Source organism: Dromiciops gliroides, chromosome 1, assembly GCF_019393635.1.
Source record: "Dromiciops gliroides isolate mDroGli1 chromosome 1, mDroGli1.pri, whole genome shotgun sequence".
Classification (NCBI taxonomy): domain Eukaryota; kingdom Metazoa; phylum Chordata; class Mammalia; order Microbiotheria; family Microbiotheriidae; genus Dromiciops; species Dromiciops gliroides.
Window position 1 is genome coordinate 85,734,334 of NC_057861.1, and position 27,036 is coordinate 85,761,369.

Genomic DNA, 27,036 nt, shown 5'->3' on the forward strand with positions numbered 1-27,036 from the left:
ATGTTTGAGGCTGGATTTGAACTCAAGTCTCTAGGGAAAAAAATGGTTTGCCCTAGGAATTGACATAGAAATCAGTGCTGCATAAACTTTTGCAGAGAATGTATACATTTACTCTCAGCTTTTACTCTACTTTGTGAATTAATAAATATTTATTAAATCTCTGCCTTGTAGACCAGAAGTGTCAGCCTACAGCACTTGAGTATGGCCAGAACCAGATTAAAATAGAATTCAGAAATATTTAACAAGATAAATAAAAATACAGTAAAATACAGATAATACATTTAAAAACCAAGTCAGTGTGCTTGTATGGATTAGTGGTCCCCATTTCTATTTGAGTTTGGCACCACTGATGTAAACACTTGGGGTTTTTTGTTTTTGCCTTTTTCTGGTATTCTTTAAAATTTTCATATTTTCCTGGGGAGTAAATATAAGACACCCCCCCCCCCCAAATGTGCAGATAATCCATAGAAAGCAAAGACCCAGCCAAAGCTAAGCATGTGTTGTACTGGACCTGACTTAAGCAAGACTCCTCATACACAAGAGAAAGTCGTAAAGCAGTCATGAACTTCTTCAAACCCCACTAAGACTTTTTTTTTTTGCGGGGCAGTTGGGGTTAAGTGACTTGCTGAGGGTCACACAGCTAGTAAGTGTTGTGTCTGAGGGTGGATTTGAACTCAGGTCCTCCTGAATCCAGGGCCTGTGCTCTATTTCCCACTAAGACTTTTTTGGACATTGTGTCTATAAGTAGTTGGGAGAGAGCAAACCTGCCTTTCAGTCATTTTGCTGCCTTTTTTTGTTTTAAATGCCCTGGGGCTTTAGGACAGTTTTCAGCAGGGACCCAATTGGTTGGTTCTCAGCCAACTGGGGCCAGCTTTGTGGGGCCCCTCGAATACAGGACCTAAATTATCTCCAAATTAGGTTGAGTGTGGCCTGGTTTATCAGAACTTTGTGCCCAGGTAGCAGTTCAAATCAGATAGCAGGCTGTTCTCATTGGACTAATTCAGCAGTCCCATTGTGCATCATTGCTCTTAGTGCTTAATTCTTCTGACAGTGGGAAGGGTCTTTTGTAGACCAGAACTTATCACCTTCCCCCCTTACTTGCTAGTAAAGAAGCTGATAAAAGTCCACTACTATAGTAGACCATCTGCTTATTTCTTTGGCTTAATTCTTGGCCTGCTGTTTTTCTGTTACCACTCACCAGAGCTGCTTGAGGTCAGAGGTTAGAGTTCAGATTGACAAATGGTGCCTTTTCACTAAGCCATTAGAAGTCACTTGAAGCTCTGACTGGTGTTGCCTTGAAGGCAATCAGCTCCCTAGGACAAAACCATGGTCAAGAGTGGCTAATACTGCACATTTTAAATAAAGCAGATGTTAGGCAACATTGACCAACCTTGTGAGCATCATCTGTTCTAGTACTTTCATTGTACTTTGCAAACATTAATGAATTTATTCTCTTAAAGTCTTCTTGATTATTATCAGTATTTTCTTTTAAGAGATCAGGTGGTTAAGGCATAAACAAAATTTAACCGCCTTTCTCCTTTTTCATTTTGACAGTGCTTTTACTGTGATACCTTGATGCAAAGATATTACTGAAACAAAAGATGTTGTGACTTGTTTACAAGCTTACTAGAGAATTATATTTCAGAATACAAAGCTGTCCAGTTTGTCGGTTTATGCCGAACAAAAATAATTACACTGATATTCCTTGTATTAGGCAAATTTTTAATATACATAGTATGACTTTGTATCACATAAATCTAAAGAATGAGAACTCAAAGTTCCTAGTTATTTATTCTCTTATAACTGAAGTGGAATGTTTTTAGATAGTTACATTTTTAAAGATGACCTTTGTCTTCTCCCAGTTTGAATGGAAAAAAGTAAGTTGTCTTATGTTAGGAGGGGAGCTAGCTGTGGTACTGATTGTAAGGATATTTTGCTGTCTTACTCTGGTATATGACTTCATCCCTAAAACATATTTTGCTTTAGGAGATTAGAAAAAGTATGTCTTGAGTCCATCAGTATTCTCTAGAATAATTCATCAAGAATGTAGCTGCCATAACTTTTTGCTTTTTTTGGGGGGGCTGAGCTACATTTTTGGAGAAAGTGTCAATTTGACAGAAAATATTTAGTATCAGAAATCTTTAGCTTTTTCTGTTTTATTTTTCCAATTATTGATCAGGGTAATTATTTTAACTCCACTAATATGTGAATGATTTGTTAATATGCTAGAGGCAAGAATTTGAAAACAACAAGAAAAATGGCTTAAAGAGCCACATACAAACCTGACCTGGGTCAAGCTTGATTTGCAGCTCAGTCAATTTTGGAATAGGCTGTCAGTTTTGTAAACAGGAGTCTGCTGGGTGAATTGAACAGAAGGGTGAGATTAGCATATTAATAAGGTGCTTTCTAATCTCCTTCTCTCTCTCCTCCCTCCCCTTTCTCCTTCCCTCCCCTTTCCCTCCCTCCCTTCCTGAATGAATCTAGGAATACAGACCCACACGGTCACATTACTAGCTGGTTGCATTCTGTTCAGTAGCTCACTCTGGCAAGGATGGTCTGTGTTTCAAATTGCGGACGCATGAGAAGATTCTGTAATTGAAAAGCATTCTTCCTGCTGCTGGAAATGTTACAGAAGTGATACCTACCAAATTTCGATGCAAACTATCCAAACAGGAACAAATGTAGGGGAAGCTTAGCCTTGTTTGTGGATTGAATGCATTCAAGTGATTAGCTTTCCAGCCCCCCTACAGGAGCAAATACTATTGGAGCACTGAATTGGGACTTTGTATGCTGAATCCTGGCTTGATCTCTATACAATTGTGTGTATGTTGTTGGAACTGGCTGGCCAACCGGCCCTGAAACCAGCAGGTGCTATCTATATGGAGAAAAGCGGCTGTAGCCCATTTCCAATATGCTGGGCTAAAGGTATAAATAATTTTTAAATCTGTTGTTTTTTATTGTCTTGAAATTTTGTTTTGTCATAGAAAGGACTATTTCTTTTCAAGAAATTATCTCCAAAAGGAGAAAAATAAAAATTTGAAAAGAATTTGCAATTATAATCATAACCAACTGGCTATTCTTTCATGGTTATTAAAATGTTTAAATGAGTAAACATTTATTTTATCTTTTGTACTTATTTTCTCTTTGTTTAACTTTGTTATATCATTTTATGACTATGATCCTGCTAATTTTTCATTTTGTGTTTGTGGAAGTTTTCAAGGAAAAGATGTGGCTAGTTTGATTAAAATAGGATGAAAACTTCTCTTCCTAATTATTTTTTCTTATGGTTTTAAAGTTGGTATCCTTTAGTGGCCAGTAATCCAGACATATAATATTTTGTAGTCCATATGCTGGCAAAATGGATTTATAGTTACCAAGTCAGGAATTCAGTATTACTCTAATATTTTCCTAATTTTTTTCACTTCATTTAAAATTTTAAATTAATTTTAAGGAAATCATAAGTTTCCTGGTTGTGTTCCAGGCAACATTTGGGGCATATTTGTTTAAAATATTACATGGGAAATTCCATGCATATCAATAAGAAGAAAACCCCAAAGGGTGGAAAATTTAACTGCATGACTTTAATAGAAGAAAATATCTGTCTTAGCAAAGATGGGCCTTTATGGAGGATTTAGTTTAAATATTTATTACACATGCATAATTTAAACATACCTATATACTTAATGTGAAGCCAACCTCATCTCAAGTTGGATTTTTAAAAGATAGTGCACTGGGATAAGCCCTGTTACAGTGTTGTAAGTAGAGCTATAGATTGATTCCACCTACCTTTTAGTTTAGGAAAATAGGAAAAAACTATCTCCTAACTAGGGTGTTAAAGTGTTAGCTCCTAACTATTAATTTTTATTTTGTTGGTTCTGATTTATCTAGTAGCAATTTTTCTCCATTTGGATATTAAAATCTGTCTGGCTTTTAAACATTTAAAACACATTTGATTTTGGAGTTAATGTACCACATGAATATGAAGCAATATCTAATATGCAAATTAAAAATTACATTCGTTTCATCATTGGATGTAAAAAGAAAAGTTCCTGCAATTGTGGTATATATTTTTTTAATTGAAGTTCCTTCTATGGTTTTTAAAAAATGCTTTACATTATAATTTGCTGTGGGGTTCAACAAGACTAGTGGAGTCTGCCCAGGGGGTTCCACTTGTCAAAACTGTGGTACTTTTTGCATAATTCCTGCCCATTGTTTGAGAACATTCTGTTTAGTTTTCATGGCAGAGGCTTGATTCTCAATCCACACGTCAAGCAGGCCCAGAATTTGAACTGGTTTAACCAAATGCTAAAGTTTCTTTCTTTTCTTTTTTCCTTTTTTTACCCCAGTTGCTGTTGGAAATTAGTACTAAAGTTTTAGAGTTGGGTAAAGTGAGTCTTCCTGAGTACTTAAGAGACATTAATTCGAGCCTGACCTTGTTAGCTTTCAAAGACAGGAACAATTTTTTTGAATGGAAAATATTTTTGGAAAAAGTAGACTTTTATACAGAAGTTTGAGATTATTCCTACAGTTCAGGATATTTGGCAGACCTGCTTTCAGTTTGTAGGGTTGTCTCTCTGTCTCTTAAGTAGGCCATTGCTGCTTTTGGATTGGCCACAGGAGGTAGCTCTGATAATGCAAGGCTCCTTTTAACCCCACCCCCTTTCTTGGAGGTTAATCACACTGCCTCTGCAGTGATCACATAACATATACAGTTCTAGTAAACTTCCTCTTGCCCTTCTCATTTTACTGCCTTGAACCAGGATAACAACATACATAACTTTGTGTGCTGGTTTGATTCTTGCCTGTATAGTAAAGGACAAAGGAAGACATGGGTAGAAATTTGCAGAACTGGTAAATGTAACTTAGGTAAAGGAAACCAAAAGATTTTTAAGACTGTAAATCTCCATGTATAATGAGGTAGAAGCTGTTCCAGGCCTCAGATGCTATCATTCAACAAATGGTTGATCACAGTAAACCTCTTAGAAAATTAACAGTGCTCCACTTAAGAAAAAGACTTAAAATATGTAGAGTACAAAATTTCATAGGGCGAAACATCAGCTGGTATATTTTGCATTATTCTTTAAAATTAAAGTTCTGTCTTTGAAATCATGTTGACCTAGCATTTGAATGGTTAGCCCATAAACTTGTCTTCGTCATTATGTGTGTGTGTGTGTGTGTGTGTGTGTGAATGTCTTTCATACTCATGCCCTTAGAGACTACCTTTTCAGTGTTGAATCTGGTAAAATGTAGCCTAATAGGGACCACCCATATCAATGGGGGTGCAGGAGATGGGGTATTACTACTGAAAATAATATATGTATTTTCACTATTTAAACTACAACACTATTTCTGGCATCTGAGAAGATAGTTTTGTGATTCCTGGATTTAGAAAATGTGATTCTTCATAATAAATATTCATTTTGTGCACATATCAGCTGGTACCTGAGGGTTAGTACATTTCTGTTACAGTACTGTTAAAAGAGGAGTAAAAGTTTAGTGCTTTGAAAACTTCTTTAGAGACACTGTATTTAAGAACTTGGGAGACTCTTAAGAGATAACTGTAGACATTACTAAGGAAATAATGCCATTCTGGAGGAACGATTATATATCAAAACTTTCTCTTTACCAGATCATGCTATCTATAGTGAATCAAAGTTGACTTTAAAACTCCAAAAAAAAATTTTTTTGTGGCTTTCATGGAGAAAATAAACTAGTTTCAGAAATACCGAAAGAGGGAAAGGATATAATAAAAGCTCTTAAAATCAGATTTCCTACCATTTCACTTTTCCTCTGAATAGGTAGTACGTTATGTGTAGTAGACCCTCAGTGTATATGTTTTTGATGGCTTGTATAGGCATAGATAGCATGCTTATCAAATTTACAGATGACAGGCTAGAAGGGATAGGTAGTATGTTTTGTGACAGGGTTAAGAACTAACTAGGCTGGAATGATCAGCCAGATTTAATAAAATGAAGTTAAGGAATCAGAATACACACTGAACCTGTGATTCTGTTGGAATAGGGAACTTCCAATGAGCAAACTCCCTCTTCCAGTGCCATTTGCCACCTTTCATGCAAGTTATACTCTTTATTTATTATATATATATATATATATATATATATATATATATTTTTTTTTTTTTAGTAAGGCAATTGGGGTTAAGTGACTTGCCCAGGGTCACACAGCTAGTAAGTGTTAGTGTCTGAGGCCGGATTTGAAATCAGGTACTCCTGACTCCAGGGCCGGTGCTCTATCCACTGCGCCACCTAGCCGCCCCGTAAGTTATACTCTTAGAGAGTTGCCCACAGTACTGAGGAGTTAAGTGACTTGCCCAGAGTTAAACAACCAATATATTAGAGTTGAGTCCCCAAAAGGCAGCTACATTTTCTACTCAGGGTTAAAGGGATAACTTAAGGAATTGGTTATCATAACCACCTGTGTGCTTCTCACTATAGTTATAGGCTAACAACCATTAGCCTGTTTAGACTTAAGTTATGTACTCTGGTGATGTAATAGGTACCAAACATTCCTTCTCCCAAACTAAGAGCATAGTTTCCTACCAGTACACACAGAGTCCAGGTGAAAGTGGGCTCAAGCTTGAAGTACATAGGCCAAAGGATTAACTCATACCTGTGAGAAATACTTTTGCTTCAGTTGTCAAAATGTTCCCCTGGGGCATGGTATAACTTTGCTGCTGAACTCTTTGTTGAGCCTTCAGTCTGCATCAGATTTACTCATGGCTTCTGTTGCAGACATTGCAGTCAAGTAATCCAGAGATGCTGCTAGAATGGTTGTGGGAAGAATGGAAAACCTGGCCCTCCAAAGTTCATGAGGCCCTCCTCTGGTCAGATTGTTTCTGGGGGGTGGATATCTGGGATTCTTTTCCTTCTGTCATTTGAAACCTTCTGAGGGGTCTTATTGAAATGCTCTCTCCTTTATATGGCCAAGTCACTCCTCTACCAGGTGCTTGAATAATTTTGATTTTGAACTGATATATTTTATAGGTTAAATCTACATAGGATGACCTAGTTTCCTCAGTCAATCTGAATCTTTCTTGTAAACTGTTATTACTTCAGCTTTTAATTGATTCAAATAGTAAATTTTAATATGATACCTCAGGATTGGATCCTGGTAGAAAGTAGGACAAAGGGCTTATGGAATTTTATCAACCAGTCAACATTATCCCAAAGAAGTTGGAGGATGAAGTCTTAACTCTTTGCAACTGGCTATCAGTAAGGACCTTGCTTGATTGAAGTCTCTGCATCCTTTCCATAGTATTCCTTAGAACTCAGCCACTATGATGGTAATTAGGGCCATGGTATATAAAACCGATTTTACTCAATTCTGATCAGCTAAATTCCACTGATGAAAAATCTCCTCTTGAATCCCTCTGCAATGATCCTTTGCTACTTTGAGAAGAAATAGTTTTTGGTTCTGGAGAATGAATCTCTCTCAGCTTTTGGAATTTATCTACTAAGGTTTTTGGAGGGTCCAAAGCAAGAATTCTCTGTTCTATTTAGTATACTATAAGGAAGGAAGTATCATGCATGATAAAGGAACAATTAGTAACTAATGTTGTTTCTAATAGTTATAAAAATCCTGGTAACAAAAAATTATGAAGGGAGAATAATAATTAAGCAACATTTTAACAATGGAAAATGAAAAACAGTATCTGTTTAATCATTTAACAATGAAAAACAGTATCTGCTTTCTTCTTTCTCTGGGCGGATTGAATTTGGCACCACTTACCCTTGCAAAAAACAAAACAAAACAAAACAAAGATCCATTCTGACCTGTATAAAATACATATGAAGCTGGAACAAAAGTGATTGAGTAGTACTGAGACTTCTCTGGCCTATTACGAGAGCTTTACATACATTATTTCCTTTTCAGCCTCACAATAATTCTGTGATTACTACAGGTATTAATATCTTCATTTTACAAATAAGAAAACGAAGGGGCAGCTAGGTGGCGCAGTGGATAAAGCACTGGCCCTGGATTCAGGATGACCGGAGTTCAAAGCCAGCCTCAGACACTTAATACTTACTAGCCGTGTGACCCTGGGCAAGTCATTTAATCCCCATTGCCTTTCAAAAAAAAAAAAAAAGGAAAGAAAACGAGGGCCAAGACATTTTTAGTAGTTTGTTCATATTCCTACAGCAGTATATCAGAGAACCTAGGGCTTCCTGACTGAATCTACACCTCTATCTACTATGTCATATTGAGGCATAATTTTCTATTCTTTCATTATGCGGTAAAAAAATAATCCTTCACCACTATCCCCTGTTGTTGTTGTTATTTTAGTTGCATGCCTGATTCATTCATTTGTTCTTTTTCTATTTGTTGATGAAAGTATTTAGAGACATAATTATTTTTTCCCTATTGACTGCTTTGGCTTAATTTCAAAAGCTTTGTTATATTGTTTCATTTTTGTCGGTTTATTTTATGAAATTATCGTTTCTATAATTTGCTTTTGACCCAACAATTCTTAAGGATTATTGAGTGACCATTTAAATTTGAATTTTTCTTCAAATGTACTCTGATTAGACTTTTTATTGCATTGTGATCATTATAGGTTATGTTTACTATTGATGATTATTTGCATATGCATATAAGGTTTGTAAAACCTAGTAGATGATCACTTTTTGTAATGGTGCTGTTTATCCTTTGAGAAAGAAAACACACACACACTCTTGTTCCTAATCCCCCTTCTGTAATTGGCAAAAATATAATCACATTTAACTCTTTAAGAATTCAGGGCATAACTTCTTGTTGATATTTTCTTTAGCTTTTCTAGTTCTAAAATTACCATGTTGAATTCTCCATCTATGAATGTTTTGCTGTTGATTTCTCACTATAATTCAGTTAACTTTAAGTATTTAGATACTATGCAGTTGGTTACATATAAGTCAAGTATATTTCACCATTTTTGTGTATAAACATAATGTAATTATCTTTTAACCATGTTTGTTTTTACAGTTAGTTGCCTTTTCTAAATGATCCCTGCTTTTTAGAATTCACCTAATGCATAATAAATTTTGCTCCAACCCCTCATCTTAATTCTGGGTCAGTTCTAATGTTTTAAGTGTTTCTTATAAAAAACATGTTAATGGCTTTTGCTTTCTATCTGTTCTGCTACCCTGTTCTGATTTATGAGGGAATTCATCCATTGACAGTTATCATTAATTGTTTTATTTCTTCATATCTGACTACCCTTTTTTTTCCTTTTTTCCAGCCGAGCCCTCTTTATAAAAGAGGAAGAAGTGGAGCAAAGTAGCAATTTTCTCAACATCAATATTTTATCTTTAAGTAGGCTATTCCTTCCCATGTGCTATTCCTTTTTTCACCAGTCCCTGACCTCCAGTTCTTATACTGTCTTTTTCTTATTTTAGTCCCTTTTTTATGATCTACCCTCAGAAATTGATATTTGTTTTGCTTATGACTATTTGCTCCTTCTTAGGTCTCTGGTTCCTTTCCCTATCCCTTCCTATTTCTTTATGTAATGTCGACACTGAAACTTCTGTGTGTATATTTAACCATATGCCATTCCCCCATCTTTGTATATTTTTTCTTGTATATCACAATTAAGTGAAACAGTAAATTTCTTTTTATTGATTCCCTTTTTTCCTCTCTTAAAACCAACAAAACATAAAACTGTACTGGTCAGTCTTTGTGTTTGGATGTTACTTAAACTCTCTCTCTCTGTGACCCCTCAAGACTGTGAGATTTCCAGGGACACTTGTTTCTTTCCCTTGGTTAGAATATAAACACTTAATGATTCAGTACCCTTTAATTACTTACAAGTATTTATCTTCCTAAAATTCTCTTATCTCCTGTGTTTGCATTTCAGAGTTTCTGCTCAGCTCTAGTCTTTTATCAGAAATGCTTGAAAGACCTCAGTTCTATTAAAGATCCATTTCCCCCCTTCCCACTTAATTGTACTCAGTTTTGCAGGATGGTTCATTCTTCCAATTAAACCTTTATCTTTTTTTTTTATCTTTTGATTTTGAAATATTTATTTCTAGATTTTTTCACCTTTATGATTCTTGTAAGCATAGTCTTATGTGACCATGACTATCATTACTTGGTACTTTTAACTTTTTGCTTCAGATTGCTTGCAGTATTTTTTTTTTCCCATTGGAAGCTCTAGATTTTTTTGGCTTTGATATTCTTGGGTAGGTTTCTTTCAGGAGGTGGTTGGTGGATTCTTTGTATTCTCAGTTTGCAAGTCACTTAACCTCTGCCTCAATTTCCTCAACTATAAAATGATAATAACTATCTCTCAGTGTTATTATGAGGATGGAATTAGATAATATTGTAAAGAGCTTAGTACAGTGCTTGGTAAATACTAGGTGCTTAATAAATACTTGTTGCCTTCCCTTCCATCTTTTTTCCTTTTTGAAAAATTATTTTTTCCAAATAACCAAAATTTGCCTTAATACCTTCCCCACCTCACTTTTCCTTTCCTCCCTAACTGAAAAAAGAAATCACAGAACCCTTGTAAAAATATGTATAGTCAAGCAAAACAAATCTCCACAGTAGATGTGTCCAAAAAATAATGTGGCTCAGTCTGTTTTCTAAGTCCATCTTCTTTCTGTCAGGAAGTGAGTAGCATACGTCATCAGTTATCTTCTAGAATTATGGTTGATCATTGCATTGATCAAAGTTCTAAGGTCTTTCAGAGTTGTTTGTTTTTTTTAATACTGTCCTTATTATATAAGTTATTCTCCTAGTTCTATTTACTTTACTCTGTATTAGTTCATAAAATGATTTTCTGTTTTCTCTGTTCCTGTCCCCTTCATCATTTCTTGCAGCAAAATCATATTCCATCTCATTTGTATCCCGTAACTATTAAGCCATTCCCCAATGGATGAATTGCCCTCTTTTTCTAATAGGTCTAGGTAGTTTTATGATTTCTTGATATACAGTATCTAAGTTTTTTGTTTGGTCATAGTTTTCATAGTGTACAATGATTTTAAAATTATTTCTACTGGGTCTATTTTTAGGTCAATTTTGAGTGGTAAATTCCTTACATTTTTCTGTTTGTTTGCTTTTCAGTCTTTTGACTTTGAATATTTCTTGTTATCTAATGGAAGCACTGAATTCTAATTGCTCTGTTCTTTTCTTCTGGGATTCTGTTTACATGAGTAAGGTTTTTCACCTTCTGTTCTAAACTATTAACTTTTGACTTTGATCTTCTACAAAATGAACCTGACATAATTCACCTTCTTGTCAAAGAACTTGAAAATCAAAGCTGCTACAGCAACAATAAGATCATCAACTACTTATACACAGAATATTGTGCTTGGGGGGGGGGCAATAAGGATAAGTGACTTGCCAGGGTCACACACCCTAGTAAGTGTCAAGTGTCTGAGGTCGGATTTGAACTCAGGCTCCTTCTGAATCTCGGGCTGGTGCTTTAGCCACTGTACCACCTAGCTGCCCCAGAATCTTGTGCTTTTAAGCTGCATGATATGAACTCAGCAAATATGAGTATCTACTATGTGCCAAATGCATGATAAAGCCAAATAAATTGTCCTCCTCCTCCTCCTTTCTCTTCCCACTTCTTCCTCTTCCTTCTTTCATCATCATCATGGACTGTCTTGAGAGTTAGTGAGTTTCCCATCACTAGGAGCTTTCAAGGTGAGGTTTGTTGATTACTTGTTCCAGATGTTGTAGAGGTGATTTCTCTTAAGATATTGGCTATACTAGATGACCTTAGATGTCTTATCCAACTTTTACATCTATAATTCTATGAATTCTTAAGTTGATGTCCAGTAAATAAATAGTAACAATAAAGATGATAAACTTAAGGATTCAAAATTCCAACATTTTTAGGAATTATCATTTCTGGGCCTTGTATCCACACTACATATCACAGTGTCTGACAAATTTGTTGTTGTTCACACATTTCAGTCTTATCTGACTCTTCATTACCCATTTGGGGTTTTCTTGACAAAGATACAGGAGTGGTTTGCTATTTCCTTCAGTTCATTTCACAAATGAGGAAGCTGAGGCAAATAGTTAAGTGACTTGCCTAGGGTCACATAACTTATAAGTGTCTGAGGCCAGGTTGAATTCAGGTCTTCCTGACTCTAGGCCTGATGTTCTATCCACTGTACCACTGTTTCTGAAAAAACAGTAGGTGCTCAATAAATGCACCTTGACTGATTGACTTCCACATTGTTATCCAGTGAAACTTCCCTTTTTCTCTGTCTCTCATACGTGACACTTCATCTCATGTCACTCTCCCTTTGTATTGGCTGTCCTTCACTTCTACAATGTTCTTCCTCATTATCTCTGCCTGAGAGTTCCTTCTCCTCACTCTCCCCTTTTGTAACATATGTTTTGTATGTATAGATGTATCTATTAATTTTATATTTATGCTGCCTATGTTTTTATGTGTGTTTGTCTTTCCTATTACTCATTATGAGTAGTGATTATTTCATTCTTTGCATTTATATCCTTGGTGCCTAGCCTAGTGCCTGGCATGTAGTATGCTCTTTATAAATATTTGATCGATAGGCTTGGTTATGTTGCTTCAAACTGGTATGACTGGTTCTGCCACTCCCCCAATTTGCTCACTTCACTTGTGAATTTTGGTGAATCCTTAGAACATTACAGCTCTGGTCTTCTGACAGAATGACTTGCTTAGATATCATTTCTGGGTCTCCCCAGCCTTGGACCAAGAATGTTCTATTCTCCTATGAATACATTATTTGCGTGGATTCCTACAAATAGCAGGGAAAACTGATTTACATAGATGATATTAAAAGGGTTGGTCACCAAAAGAGCAGATCTAAGCTTCCTTGGACATAGTGTTCTGTTGAGAGCTTTTGTTATTTCATCATTCAGTGTAACACTGAGAAATCTCTCAGCAGGCTGGGAGAAGGGCCAATACAAATACATTTCTCAAAGCTTGTATTCCTCTCTGAGCTCTTATAGTGTGGAATCCCAAGGTTTACCAGACAAGTGAGGCTTCACCTAATTACCAATGACTATCAAATCAGATATGCAGGATTATTACAGATAGTCACAGGCATTCCCTACTTGATATTTTCTTTTAATTCTCTCACCCTCCCCCAATTTTGGTTGAAACAACTTTGGGGTTGGTGGGGGTTATTTCATAGCAGCAACATTATGGATGAGATATCTGTTCTGAAAGGACAATTCATGCTATGAAAGATCAACTATATGGTATTGATTATGTTAATTGTCCCACTGTCTACCTCATCCTTTCCCACAATTCCCTTCTTGTCTAAAGGGAATCTTAAGGAAGTCTATAGATTTCTTACTAGGCTACTGAGAAGAAGGTGGGACCTGCCCCCAGTACGTGTCTCCATATGTCAGTCAATCAATGAGCATTCATCAGGCACCTACTATGTATTAGGCACAGGCCTAAGCATTGGTGATACGATCTTTTTCTCAAGCTCATATTCTAATGGGGGAAACAACATGAAAAACTATATGCAGGATAAATTGGAGATATTAGAAGGAAGGTACAAGCATTTTAAGGAACAACAGGAAAGCTTCTTGTAGAACATGGGATTTTATCTGGGTCCTTGAAGGAATTTAGGGAAGCCAGGAGTTAGAATGTTCTAAGCATGAGGAACAACCAATGAAATTGCCCAGAGGACTGGAGAATGGAAGAGTAAGGAGGCCAGAGTCACTAGACTACAGAATACATGGTGGTAGGTAGGTGGGGAGATTTGAGGTGTAAAAAGACTGGAAAGGTAGGAGGAGCTACATCATAAAGGACTTTGAATGCCAAATAGTATTTCATGTTTGCTCTTGGGGGTGATAGGGGGCCATGGGAATTTTATGAATAGATGTTGTGGTTGTGGTAGGAGTGGGGAAGAAGCCTTGTCCAACTATGTTGGGTGACCCATGTCTCAACTCATAGCTTTGTGGCTTTCAACTGAGTGATAGAATTTGGGCTAGGCAATGCCAACTATATAATGATACTGTCTGAGGCTACTTCTTTGAGAGAAATCAATTCTGCTTCTCCTTTCATTTTGTTCTTCTGACCCTCTTCTTTGTGGAGAACATCTATTCTTACCCTTCTAAATTTTTTCCCTTAAACCAACTCCATGTTCAGTTAATGAATTATTGAATGTTATATGTGGGGTTCTGACTTTAATCTTTGAGTACTATATTTGGATAATACCTGTCCCATTTCATGGATCATCTCCCAACCATCTCTTCAGTTTTTGTTGTAGTTGTTGTTTTGAGTTGGGTAGAAAGGGAGGGCTAGCTGAATAGAGAGCTCAGTTTAACCACTGAATTATGTCTATGTAGTTTTTCATGTCTAGTAGAATATTGTTATGATGTAGTAGTATTGTGAGATGACATTGGTTGGGACAAGGTTTTGCTACAGGTGGAAGTATTTCTTCACTGAATAGAGGCTGCCTAAATCCAGGCAGATTTCACCATCAACAATACTTATTGGACATCATCACTAATTTAAAGCAAACATGAACGCAATAGGCACTTAATAAAGTTTATTGAATAGAATATAATTACAATTTTCAAAGCATTTAGTATATATTCTGATACCAGCCATTTAATTTCTCTTAAAGGGGCAGTATTGTCAGCCAATGGAACTTGTAAAGGGCCATGTTCCTCAGCTGTGTCTTATTCTGCTTTCCTTTTGATACCTTTTGTTTTTACCTTACAATAGTACCTGAAAATAAATTTAACTTCTTTACCAAGCTTGTTTTATTATCTGTTCTCTGGGAGCATCATTCAGTAATATTTTTCTTTTATTCAGAGTTTGGCTGCCATTTAATTTTTTAAATTTTCTTTTGTTCTTGATAATTACCTTGATTTCTTAATATATGTACCCCAACCCCTTTCACTCAGAGCCATCATATCAAATTAAAAAGAAAGATTTGTAAAAAGCAGATTAGAAAAACTAATACCTCGTGTGAAAGTATGTACAATGTTTCACAGCTATAGGAATATGGATTTACCTCTGTAAAGAAAGGAAGGAGATACGTTGTTGCATCTCTGTGGGGCCAGGTTCAGTCATTATTATTATGTAGCATTCGATTTCTTTATGTAATTGTTCTTTCCTTTTAAATTAATTGTCATTGTATTTATTGTTTGCTTTTTCTTTTTTTTTAATTAATTTTTTTTCCGTTACATGTAAAGATAGTTCTCAACTTTTGTTTATACAAGCTTTCCAATTTCAGATTTTTCTCCCTCCCTCTCCCCTCCCCTAGACAGCAGGTAATCTGATATAGGTTTTATATATATACACACACACACATATATATATACATATACATACATATATATATATACATATACACACATAATAACATTAATCCTATTTCTGCATTAGTCATGTTATAAGAGAAAAATCAGAGCAATGATGAAAATCCTCAAAATAGAAAAAACATCAGCACCAAAGACAAAAGAAATAGTATGATTCATTCAGCATCTATACTCCACAGTTCTTTTTTTTTTTCCTGGATTTGGAGATCCTCTTCTATCATGAGTTCCCTGGAACTCTTCTGTACCATTGCATTGGTGAGAAGAATATAGTCCATCACAGTAGATCAACACTCAATGTTGATGATACTGTGTACAATGTTCTTCTGGTTCTGCTCATCTCACTCATCATCAGCCCATGCAAGACCCTCCAGGTTTCTCTGAACTCCTCCTGCTCATCATTCCTTACAGCACAACAGTATTCCATTGTATTCATATACCACAACTTGTCCAGCCATTCCCCAATGGATGGGCATCCCCTCAACTTCCAATTCCTTGCCACCACATAAAGAGCAGCTATAAATATTTTTGTACATGTGGGTCCCTTTCCCCTTTTCCCTTTCCCCTTTCCATGATTTCTTTGGGAAAAAGACCCAAAAGTGGTATTGCTGGGTCAAAGGGTATGGACAGCTTTATCACCCTTTGGGCATAATTCCAAGTTGCTCTCCAGAATGGTTGGATCAGTTCACAGGTCCACCAACAATGCATTAGTGTTCCAATTTTCCCACAGCTTCTCCAACATTTATCATTTTCCTTTTTTGTCATTTTAGCCAATCTGATAGGTGTCAGGTGGTACCTCAGAGTTGTTTTAATTTGCATCTCTCTAATCAATAGTGATTTAGAGCATTTTTTCATATGGGAATAGATAGCTTTGGTTTCTTCATCAGAAAACTGCCTGTTCATATCCTTTGACCATTTCTCAATTGGGGAATGACTTGGATTCTTTTTTTTTTTTTAATCCAAGAATCTTTTTATTATGTTTTTTAGTCATTTAAGCCATGAATTCGTAGGGGATTGGTTCCAACAGCTCGGGTTCCTTGCCATTGGTCCTCACAAAGTGTGCTTCTCTGGGTGGAGCAGGCTGACGTTTCAGTTGAACCCAGGTGCCTTTTTCTTTGGCTTCCTTCTTCTTCTGGTCATTTTCTTTTACCCTCTTCAGGAAGCTATCTCTGCTCTTAGAATGCTTAATATGCTCAATACGCACATTAATTCTCTTGGCTAGAATCTTGCCCTTAACCTGTTTGTTTACAACAATGCCTACAGCATGTTGAGTAACATTATAGACCCGTCCGGTCTTGCCATGGTAACATTTGTGGGGCATTCCTTGCTGAACTGTGCCCATACCCTTGATATCTACAATGTCACGTTTCTTGTATATCCGCATATACGTAGCCAAAGGGACAACACCATGTTTTCTAAAGGGCCTAGAAAACATGTAACGTGTTCCTCTCCTTTTTCCTTTTGTGTTCGTCATTTTGGCAACTCACTGGAATATGGCGGAGCCGGCGGAAAGCGACTTGGATTCTTATAAATTTGATTTTGTTCTCTATATATTTTAGAGATGAGGCCTTTATCAGAAGTACTGGCCACAAAAATTGTTTCCCAGCTTTCTGTCTCCCTTCTAATTTTTGCTGCATTGCTTCTGTTTGTACAAAAATTTTTTAATTTACTATAATCAAAATCATCCATTTTGCATTTTATAATATACTCTATCTCTTGTTTGGTCATAAACTGTTTTCCTTTCCAAAGATCTGATAGGTACACTATTCCTTTCTCTCCTAATTTACCTATGGTATCACCTCTTATGTCTAAATCGTGTATCCATTTTGACCTTATTTTAGTATAAGGTGTAAGATGTTGGTCTATGCCTAATTTCTGCCATACTATCTTCCAGTCTTCCCAGCAGTTTTTGTCAAATACTGAGTTCCTATCCCAGAAGCTGGAGTCTTTGGGTTTATCAAACACTACATTACTAGTGTCATTTACTTGCTTGGTTCTGCTTACAGCACTCTGGATAAGTTCATATAAGACTTCCCATGCTTGTTTCAATTCTTCATATTCATCATCAGTATAGTAAATGTGTATTCATATACTTAATTTATCTAGATAACCCATATCTACTTTTGTTTCCACTTCTTTGCTATCAAAGAAAGTAATAAATATCTTAATCTATTTGGGATCTTATTTTCTATCTTTTGTCTCCTTGGGGTATATGCCTAGCAGTAAGGTTTTGGTCATTTTCGTCACTTTCTTAGTATAATTCCCAGTTGCTTTCCAGAATGGTTGAACCAGTTCACAGCTTCACAAATAGTGCAAGGTGCCTGTCTTTCCACAACTTCCTGAATATTTACCTTATTATTTGTTAGTGATGGGAACAACCTTTCCTACAGTTGTTTATATTTTTGCCATTCTAATTGTGAAAACTGTTAACATTCTTTGGTCATATTTCCATGCAGAGTTGCTCTTGATTTTTTTATATTTGTGTTAGATATATCTTTACATGTGTGTTAATAGATGTGTGTGTATTATACACACACACACACACACACACACACACACACACACACACATATAAATTCTAACAGTATGAAATAGGCAGTCGGTTGGATAGAGTTCTGGGCCTGGAGTCAAGAAAAACCAAGTTCAAATGCGACCTCAGATACTTACTAGTTGTGTAACTCTGGGCAAATCACTTAACCTTTATCTACCTCAACTGTAAAAGAGAAATAATAATAGCACCTGCTTACCAGGGTTGTTGTGAGGATCAAATAATATTTCTAATGTACTAAGCACAATACTTGGTGCATAGTAGGAGCTGTATAAAGGTTAATTCCCCCATATGTGTGTATAAACACACACATATATATGTATGTGGGTATGGGTGTGTGTATATAGGATGTACTAAAAATCTTGCTGTGTGCAAAGAATGTGCACACATACACACTATTGTCAGAGATATTTGATGTAAAGATGTTTGGCCCAGTTGACAGCTTTTCTTCTTTCCTAATTGCACTGATCTTGTTAGTACAGAAGCTTTTCAATTTCATGTTATCAAAAATACATGTATTATTTTAGGTGATAATCTCTATCTGTTGAATGGTTAAGAAGGCTGCCCCTTGTTTCAGCTAGATAAGGTAATTGGTGGATCTCTTCTCATTTTTTTTAATAGTAGAACCTTTAGTATTCAGGTCATATGCCTAGTTTTGGCTATTATTGTTATATAGTATAAGATGTTCTGGACCTATTTCTGCCAGACTGTTTTCCAGTTGTATTAGCTCCTTAATCAAATAGGAAGTTATTCCCCAAATTAAGTTATGTTCTTTTGTTATTGGGTTCAGCTTTTAATATTCTTCTAGCCTGATCTACCTTTACATTTTTAAGTCAGTACTTAATATTTTGATGATTACTGCTTATGGATAATTCAAGATCTGTAAATTTTTCCTACTGTTTTTCTTGCTGTTGTAGATCATTGTTTCTCCAAATAAATTTTCTTGTTTTTTTTTTTTTAATAGTACCATAAAGTATTCCTTGGTTGTTTGAATATCTTAACACTGATTCTATAAAACAATTTAGGTAGTGTCATCATTTTTTTTTTTACTGTATGAGCACAACCCAGCCATAAGCAGTATCTCCTATTTATTTGCATTCTTTATTTCTTTCAAGTGTTTTTTGTAATAGTTTATATAACTCTTGAGTATGCCCTTTTGTAGATTGAGGTCTACATGTATGTTACACACACACACACACACACACACACACCTCTTATGCACACATATAAGTGGTTATTTTGAATGGGAATTACATTTCTATCATTTTCTTGAGTTTGTTAATTACTTTTTAAAAATGCTATTTCATTTGTTTTGCTGATTCTTTTGGGGTTTCTAAATCAAAGGGTAATAGTAATTCTAGAAAATTTTGACATATATACTATGTTCAATGTGATTGTAATCTTGATTACTACTTAAAATAACCCATTTGGAGGAAATTTTTTGTCATGTCATAGTATACTTCTTAATCCAGTAGATAATAGTATGTGTTATGCCTCTCCTTGATTGTTAGTGGCATAATGGATTTTATAATCACTTATGAGCTAAAATCTCACAAATAATGTTATATTTTATAAGAATCACATACCTTAAAATGACAGTACATTGATTATATTGAGATCACTATTAATCCTTTAAGCATGAATATTGCACACATTTCTTAGATGGAAGTCTGTATCATTAGGTAGACTGACTACCAGACACAATAATTTTTATATTTTGAGAAAAGGTTAAAAGGAAAGCAAAATAGAAAATGAAAACAGAATGTTCCTACTTTGAAATCACAAGCATAGAGGTTTTTTTTCGGACTCATCCCCAGATTCTAGCATTAGTATGCTTATTTTATTTCCTGTCTCTTATTTTCACTTCTTGGTATGTATTCTTTGACACCATACATGATGGCATCAGCATTTCTCACAGTGGCGTAAGCATAGATAAAAGTTTATTGTCTTTCTCTTTGAGCAATTAATTTCTTTGAGAAGTTATAAGTTGACTTTAAGTAAAATGGATCATATATTACATGGAGTAGGAGAATAGTTTTGCTATAGAAATAAATTACTTTTATAGGAGGACAAAGTTTAATACTTGGCTGGAAAACAGGAAAAAATTGGTATCTCCTTTCCTGTCCATCTTGCTAAGGGAAGTTTTACCCATGTGGAAGTGGCCAGGGTACTGTTGGGACCTGAATGGAGTTGGCCTTTTCTTTTCTTTTCTGTTGCACAGCAGTGAGTGTTAAGTGAGTTGCCCAGGGTCACACAGCTAGTAAGTGTCAAGTGTCTGAGGCTGGATTTGAACTCAGGTCCTCCTGAATCAAGAGATCAAGGAGTAGGATAAATTCAAGAAGAAATAACTGAAGCCAGAAAAAAAAGAAGTGGTTTTAAAAGACAGCTCTGGCAGTTCAGGTCTCTCAAACAGGCTTGGTGGCAGAAGACTTGGGAGAAGAACCAGGCCAGGCCTGAACTTTTCTCTCTCCCTAGGGTAGATAGGTTTCTTAACTTTCTGAACTCCATGTGTTCTCTTTATTCTTTAATAAATGCTTAATGCCCCAAAACTGGTGCTAAAGTTTCTAATTAATAAGTAAACCCTAGCTAGTTTTCCCTACACTTGGGACAGACATAGGCCACTACAAATTTAGTTTTACTCATCACAAAGGAAAAGGAAAAATAGAACTCTTGTAACATATGCATAGTCAAGGAAAAAAAATGACTGCATTGACCATATCAGTACTCTGGAATCATGGTTGATCAGAATTGATCAGAGTTCTCAAATATTTCAAAATTGTTAGTCTTTACAATGTTGTTGTTATATAAATTATTATCTTGATTCTGCTCACTTCACTCTGCATAAAATTGGATAAAGTTTTCCCAGGTTTCTTTAATTGTTCCCCTTCATATTTCTTATAGCATAAAATTCTATTCGCTTGAATAATTTGCTCAGCCATTAACCAATTGTTGATAGGGATCCTTTAGTTTCCAGATTCTTCTTCTCATGTATTTTTTCTTTTAATCCTTCATAATCAGGAAGTTTGTTTTGCTCCTCACTTAGTATTATGCTTCCTCTTAACCTCCCCACCTATCTACTTTTATTTCCCTATTGAGTTTCTTGTATTTATACACCATACTATGTGTATATGTGTGTATGTTTTCAAACCTCCTTTATCCATTTCAAGTAAGAGTGAAGTTCACCTTATCTTTTTTACCCGATTCACAGAATTTCCCCACTCATTTCTTCATGGTTGTATACTTTTCTTCTTACATACCACAACAATGAGAAATAGCAAGTTTCACCTTCCCATTTCTGTCCTTACCACCTTATTGAATTTCTTTTATTCTTCCCTCTCTTTTTCCTCTTAAAACCTTCAGAATAGAACCGATCTACCTCTGATCCTCTACTTTTGAAAAACTTTATTCCCTTGATAGCCTTTGAAGAAATCAAGATTCTCAAAGAGAATCTTGTTTCTTCTCCACCTATTTAGAATGTCGACTATATAATTATATAACCCAATTGCTCAAATAAATTTACCTGTTTCTTTGGACTTCTGTTTTTGTATGAGCCCTTAGTCTAGTATTTTCTTCATAAATGCTAAACTAAACTAAAATATTTTTTAAATCCTCTATTTTAATAAAGGATCCTTTTTTCCCCTGTAGCATTTTACTCATCTTTAAGGGCAAATTATTCTCAGTTATGAAAGTATATCTTTTGCCTTTTAGAATATTGTATTCAAAGATTTCTTGTTATTTTTAGTAGAGGGTTCCAGGCTTTGTGCGAGTCTGACTATGATCTTTGATATCTGGATTTTTTCTTAATGAATGTTTGTAGTGTTTTGTTTTGTTTTGTTTTTTTTATTGTGGGAGCTCTGGGTTTTTGCTGTTAGACTCCTTTTTGGAGTATCTTTCAGGAGATGATTGGTGAAATCTTTTTATTTTTTCTTTGCTCTCTGATTCTAATATATCTAAATAGATTTCATTTAGGATTTCTTGAAATGTAGTATCCACCTGTCTGTGTGTGTGAAGAGAATCATGGTTCCTAGGAAGTCCAGTGGTGGTTCTTATTTATCCTTTACCTCTTTTCCAGATCAATTGTTTATGCTACCAGATGTCTTAAATTATCTTCTATTTTTGTTTTTTTATTTTGTTATTTTTCCTGCTGTGTATCAATCATGGATTTCTGTTTGGTCTAGTCTTTTTTTTTTCAATGAGCCCATTATTTAGGTTAGGTAAGCACTTTCTCTTCTAAGCTACATACTGTCTTAATATTCTTTTACTCCATTGCTCTTACTTCATTTAAAAAAAATTCCCCTTTTGTCCAGGTATTCATGTAGTACTTAGGAAAAATTCATCCCCACCCCTCCTTGTGTCTCTGCTTGCAGTTGTTAGAAAAAACACTCCCTCTCTTTCTAGGCTGGTTTTTTTTTTGGGGGGGGGCAATGAGGGTTAAGTGCTTGCCCAGGGTCACATAGCTAGTAAGTGTAAGGTGTCTGAGGCTGGATTTGAACTCAGGTCCTCCTGAATCCAGGGCCGGTGCTTTATCCACTGTGCCACTTAGCTGCCCCTCTAGGCTGTTTTTTTTGGGGTTGGGGAGGGGAAGGGATCTCTAGGACTACAATAATTTTTTATATTGGTCAGTGTCCTTGGTTTACTCATTTTTTAGCTTCAGTTCCTGAAAGATGTCTTTGTGCCAGGGCCTGCCCATTCACCCTACAGTGCTTTCAATTTGGTATGGTTGGCTCTTGGTGGTCTTGTCCTGGGTCCCAGTGCTGCCATCACCTTCTGGGGGGTTACACCCCTTGGAACTTTGAGATACTGAGTGCTAAGGTTCAGAGTTCTCACTCTCATTTCTCAGAACAGAGTTCTAGAGGCCTGTCATTCAGTCAATAAGCATTTAATGAGTATCTGTTTTATGCTAGGCACTGTACTAAGAGCTGGGGGTACAAAGAAAGGCAAAAGACTTTCCTTGCCCTCAAGGGTACAGTCTAATGGGAGAGACAGCAAGTAAACAAATATGTACAAACAAGATATATATATATGTGTGTGTGTGTGTGTGTGTGTGTGTAGGATGAATAGGAAATAATTAAAAGAGAGAACTCATTAGAATTAAGAAGGATTGGTAAAGGCTTCCTGTAGAAGGTGGAATTTTAGTTGGAATCCAACAGACAGAGATAATGAGGGAAAACATTTTAAGTATAGAGACAGCCAGAGGAAATCCCTCACTGGAGATGAGTGTCTTGTTGGAAAAATAAAGAGGCCAGTATCACTAGATCTAAGAGTATGCTTAAGGTATAAGACTGGAAAGGTGCAGATGAAGGGAGTAGGTTATGAAGGGCTTTGAATGCTAAACAGCAATTTGTATTTGATCCTGGAGGGGAACAAGGAGCCACTGGAGTTTATTGCCTGTGGTTGAACCTGAACTTAAGGAAAATCACTGTAGGACCTGAAAGTCCTTGGGCACCTAGGCTGTTCTGATATGAGCACTGCCATGCCATACTATTCTTCTAGTCTCTGCCTCCCTTGGCTCTGTATCAGTTTTTACAAGTTTTCCTAGGTGGGAGAAAATGGGTAGTTATCTCCTCTCAATGAGGATATAACAGTCAATCATACTCCTCCTGACCTCTTTTTAGGACAAAGTTCTCAGATCCCCTCCCTCCCCCCTCTGGCTAACAAAATCACATGGCTCAAGGAGCCCTGGTCTCAATAAGGTCTGCTCCTGAGTTGTGTCCCATATAAGGAAGAATAAGGTCCAATCCTGAGTTATGCCTATATAAGGAAGAGGATGGGAATACTGTGTTCTGATTAGCTAGTTTTTGCTTGTAGATTGTAACCTTGAGTAATCAGACCAATGATGAAAAAGGGGAGGGTCCATTCGAGTTAGGGACTAAGGTTTAAAACAGGGCCTGTGAGCCCTCTTTCTTTGCACCCACTAACTGCACACTAGGGTGTCTCCTCACAAGAAGGAAATAAAAGAGCCTTTGTCACATCGATGCTCAGTTCCTGAGAATTATTGAGAAGAGGATTGTTTTCCCTCACACTAGGTTTCTCTGAAACTCTCTCTTTCACTGTGATATATTCCATAACATTGATATACCATAATTGTAACAGTAGCTGACCTTTTTATATGTTTATCGATTCCTTACCACAACCTTGGAAAGTGAGGCTGAGAGGTTGTGGCTTTGCCCAAAGTCAAATGACTAGAGAGTGTTTTATGACTCTAAGTCTATTGCTCTTTACACCATAAGTTGCCACTTTGTGATCAAATAACATAGTTTAGAGAACATTAACATCAAGTTGGAGGAAAGTAAAAATAATGACATCAATTTAAAGAACACTCCTGAAAAAGTCATTCAGCTTACATTAAGGAAAACAAAACCCACTCTTCCCAGTAGTTCTTATTTAGTGCCTTAAACCTTGCTTCCCGGCAGTTAATCAACAAGCATTTATTAAGTGCTAACTGTGGCAGGTAGTGTGCTTGGCATTGGGGATTCAAATATATAAGAGCTGCATATAGCACCTTTACAGATAAGTAAATACAAGATGATACAGTTACTTTGAGGGAAGTTGGGGAGATTTTGGAAAGCTTCTGGAAAGAGGGGACACGATTTGAACACTGAAGAGAGCTAGATGTCCTGAGAGGTAGAAGAGAGAAGAATGTTCTCTTGGGAAAATGGGGAGATGGCTGAGCAATGGCATAAAAGGAGATGGAATGTCATCTTTAGGGAGCAGCAAGTATACTGGTTTCCCCTGTAATGCAGCATGGGTGAGAGAGAAGCAGCTGGTGGCCGATGGCACTGGGCTTAGAATCAGGAAAACCTGAGTTCAAATTTAAATTCCAACACTTAATAGCCATGTGACTGGGTAAGTCACTTAACTTATGTGTATCTTAGTTTACTCCTTTGTAAAATGATTGTAATAATAACACCTACCTTGAAGGATTGTTGCGAGGATCAGATGAGATATATTGTAGAAGTACTCAACACAGTGCCTAGAACATATTAAGTTCCATATAAATGCTTATTCTGTTCCATTCGTTTGTTCAGTCGTTCCCCAGTTGGTGGACAAGCACTTCATTTCTAGTTCTTTGCCACAACAAAAAGAGTACAATAAATATTTTTACATTTAGGCCTTTTTTTGCTCTTTCTTTGGTCTCCTTGGGTATAAAACCTAGTAGTAGTAGAGTTTTATTAGAGGGTATATGCTTAGTCTAGACTGAAAGTCCAAGGACCATTCATGAACCACCTCCACTGATGGTCCCCAAGGAGGCTTAGTCCTATACTCTGTTGCTGGCCTGGGCTGGTTTGTCCCTTATTAGGTTTATTTTCTCTTTGGAAACTTTTAGTGAAGTTAATAATCTTATTAATTAATTTTAGTTGACTCTTAGAATTTTCCATGTAAACCTTCATGCAATTTTCAACACTTAACAGTTTTGTTTCCTCTTTACATGTTTCTTCTCTCAATGTCTTTTTCTGGTTTTATTGCTATAGCTGTCATGCTAGAAATATATCAAATAGTGATGGTGATAATGAACATTCTTGCTATAATCATATCAATTTTATTGTTCTTGTTATGGGGTATTATGTTGATACTTTTCCTAATATTTAACCAACCCAAAATCCTGACATATGTCTAATCTGTATATGTATACTCTTTGTGATTTGTTGTTGGAGCCTCTTAGCTAATATATGTTTTTTTTTTAAAAAGGTTTGGCATTAGTGTTTATTATATACTTTGGTCTATAGTTTTCTTTCTCTGTTTTGACTGTTCCTATATCAAGACAATATTTATATCATAGAAGAAATGTGGTAGGGTCTCTTCTTTTGCTATTTTTGTAAGCATTTGTGAAATACTGGAATCGGTGTTGTTTTGGTTTTTTAAAAGGAATTTTTTTTTTTTACAAACCATCTAGTTCTCAGATTTTTTTTTTCTTTTGGGGTTTAATTCCATGGTTTGTTCAGATCAGTATAGTTTTGAGATTAAGTTGTTTAAATTCTCTACTTGATATGTTTTTGTTATTTGAAAAAATTGTTTTACTTTTGGGTCCTAATTCTCCCATACCCTCTGTCTTCACCCTACTGAGGAAAGCCAAGAAAACCAAAATCAGTTACAAACATGCATAGTCCAGAAAAATAAATTCCTGCTTTTGCTCATGTTTCCTTCCCCATCTGCCCCCCATCAAAAAGCCCAAACAAAACCAACAAAAGCTGAAACTTGTACTCTTGAGGTCCATCACCTTTCTGCCTGGAGGTGGGTAGTTTATTTCACCATGAGTCTTCTGGAATTGTGTTTGGTCACTGTGTGCATCAGAGTTCCTAATAAGTCTTTCAAAAGTGGATTTTTAAAAAAAATCCATATTGTTGTTGTATAAATTGTTCTCTGGCAGTTTCTCCTCACTGCTTATTGCATAAGTTCTGTACAAGGTCTCCCCAGATCTTCATTTAAACATCCACTTCATTATTTCAAAAGCACAATAATATTCGATCATATTCATATGCCTTAGTTGTTCAGCTGTCCTCAATTGATGGATACTCCTTCAGTGTCCATTTCTTTGACACCATGAAAAGAAGTGCCATACATATTTTTGTTTATTTTCATCCTTTTCCTCTTTCTTTTATTTCTTTGGGGGAGGAAAACCTAGTTTTGGTTATGACCAGGTAAAAGAGTATGCACAGTTAATAGCTTTGTGGGGCATAGTTTCAAATTGCTTTCCAGAATGGTAAATTAGTTTACGGGTTTCACCAGCAATGCTTTAATATACCTCTTTCCCCTTAGCAATGTTTAGGTATTTATCATTTTCCCTTTTTTGTGTGTGTGGTTACCTTTGCCAAAATAAGGGATATGAAATATATCTCAGAGTTGTTTTATCATTCCTTTAATTATTGGTGATTTGGGGCATTATATTTATAGCTTGGATTTCTTTCTTTGAAAATTGCCGCGGGGCAGCTAGGTGGCTCAGTGGATAAAGCACTGGCCCTGGATTCAGGAGGATCTGAGTTCAAATCTGGCCTCACACACTTGACACTTACTAGCTATGACCCCTGGGCAAGTCACGTAACCCTCTTTGCCCCTCAAAAAAAAAAGAAAGAAAGAAAGAAAAGAAAAAAGAAAATTGTCTATTCATATTTGGCCACTTATCAATGGGATAGAACTTAGTCTTATAAATATGAAATTGGTTTCCCATTTATCTTAGAAATTAGATTTTTATCAGAGAAGCATGCTGCAATTTT

The 27,036-nt window shown here is 36.0% G+C and overlaps 2 protein-coding genes across 18 annotated transcripts in view; one reads left to right on the forward strand and one right to left on the reverse strand.

Moving 5' to 3' along the window:
- Positions 1-27,036, forward strand: part of PTK2 (protein tyrosine kinase 2) — a 428,530-nt gene that overhangs the window by 111,846 nt on the left and 289,648 nt on the right. For 15 of the 17 annotated variants that reach the window (XM_043978984.1, XM_043978985.1, XM_043978999.1 and 12 more), the window contains one exon: positions 2,485-2,925. The exons of the other annotated variants lie outside the window; for them this stretch is intronic. In XM_043978984.1, the coding sequence (XP_043834919.1) occupies positions 2,826-2,925 (100 nt within the window). In that variant the 5' untranslated portion in view covers positions 2,485-2,825. The remainder of the gene's footprint in view (positions 1-2,484; positions 2,926-27,036) is intronic. 17 annotated transcript variants of the gene reach the window in all.
- Positions 16,220-16,784, reverse strand: LOC122736643 (60S ribosomal protein L21-like). Its single transcript, XM_043979005.1, has one exon. It carries the CDS (start codon positions 16,748-16,750, stop codon positions 16,268-16,270), a length of 483 nt encoding a protein of 160 aa, XP_043834940.1. The 5' UTR covers positions 16,751-16,784; the 3' UTR covers positions 16,220-16,267.

Bases quoted from the DNA above. Each gene is read 5' to 3' on its own strand.
- LOC122736643 (XM_043979005.1), bottom strand. From the start codon at position 16,750: ATGACGAACACAAAAGGAAAAAGGAGAGGAACACGTTACATGTTTTCT.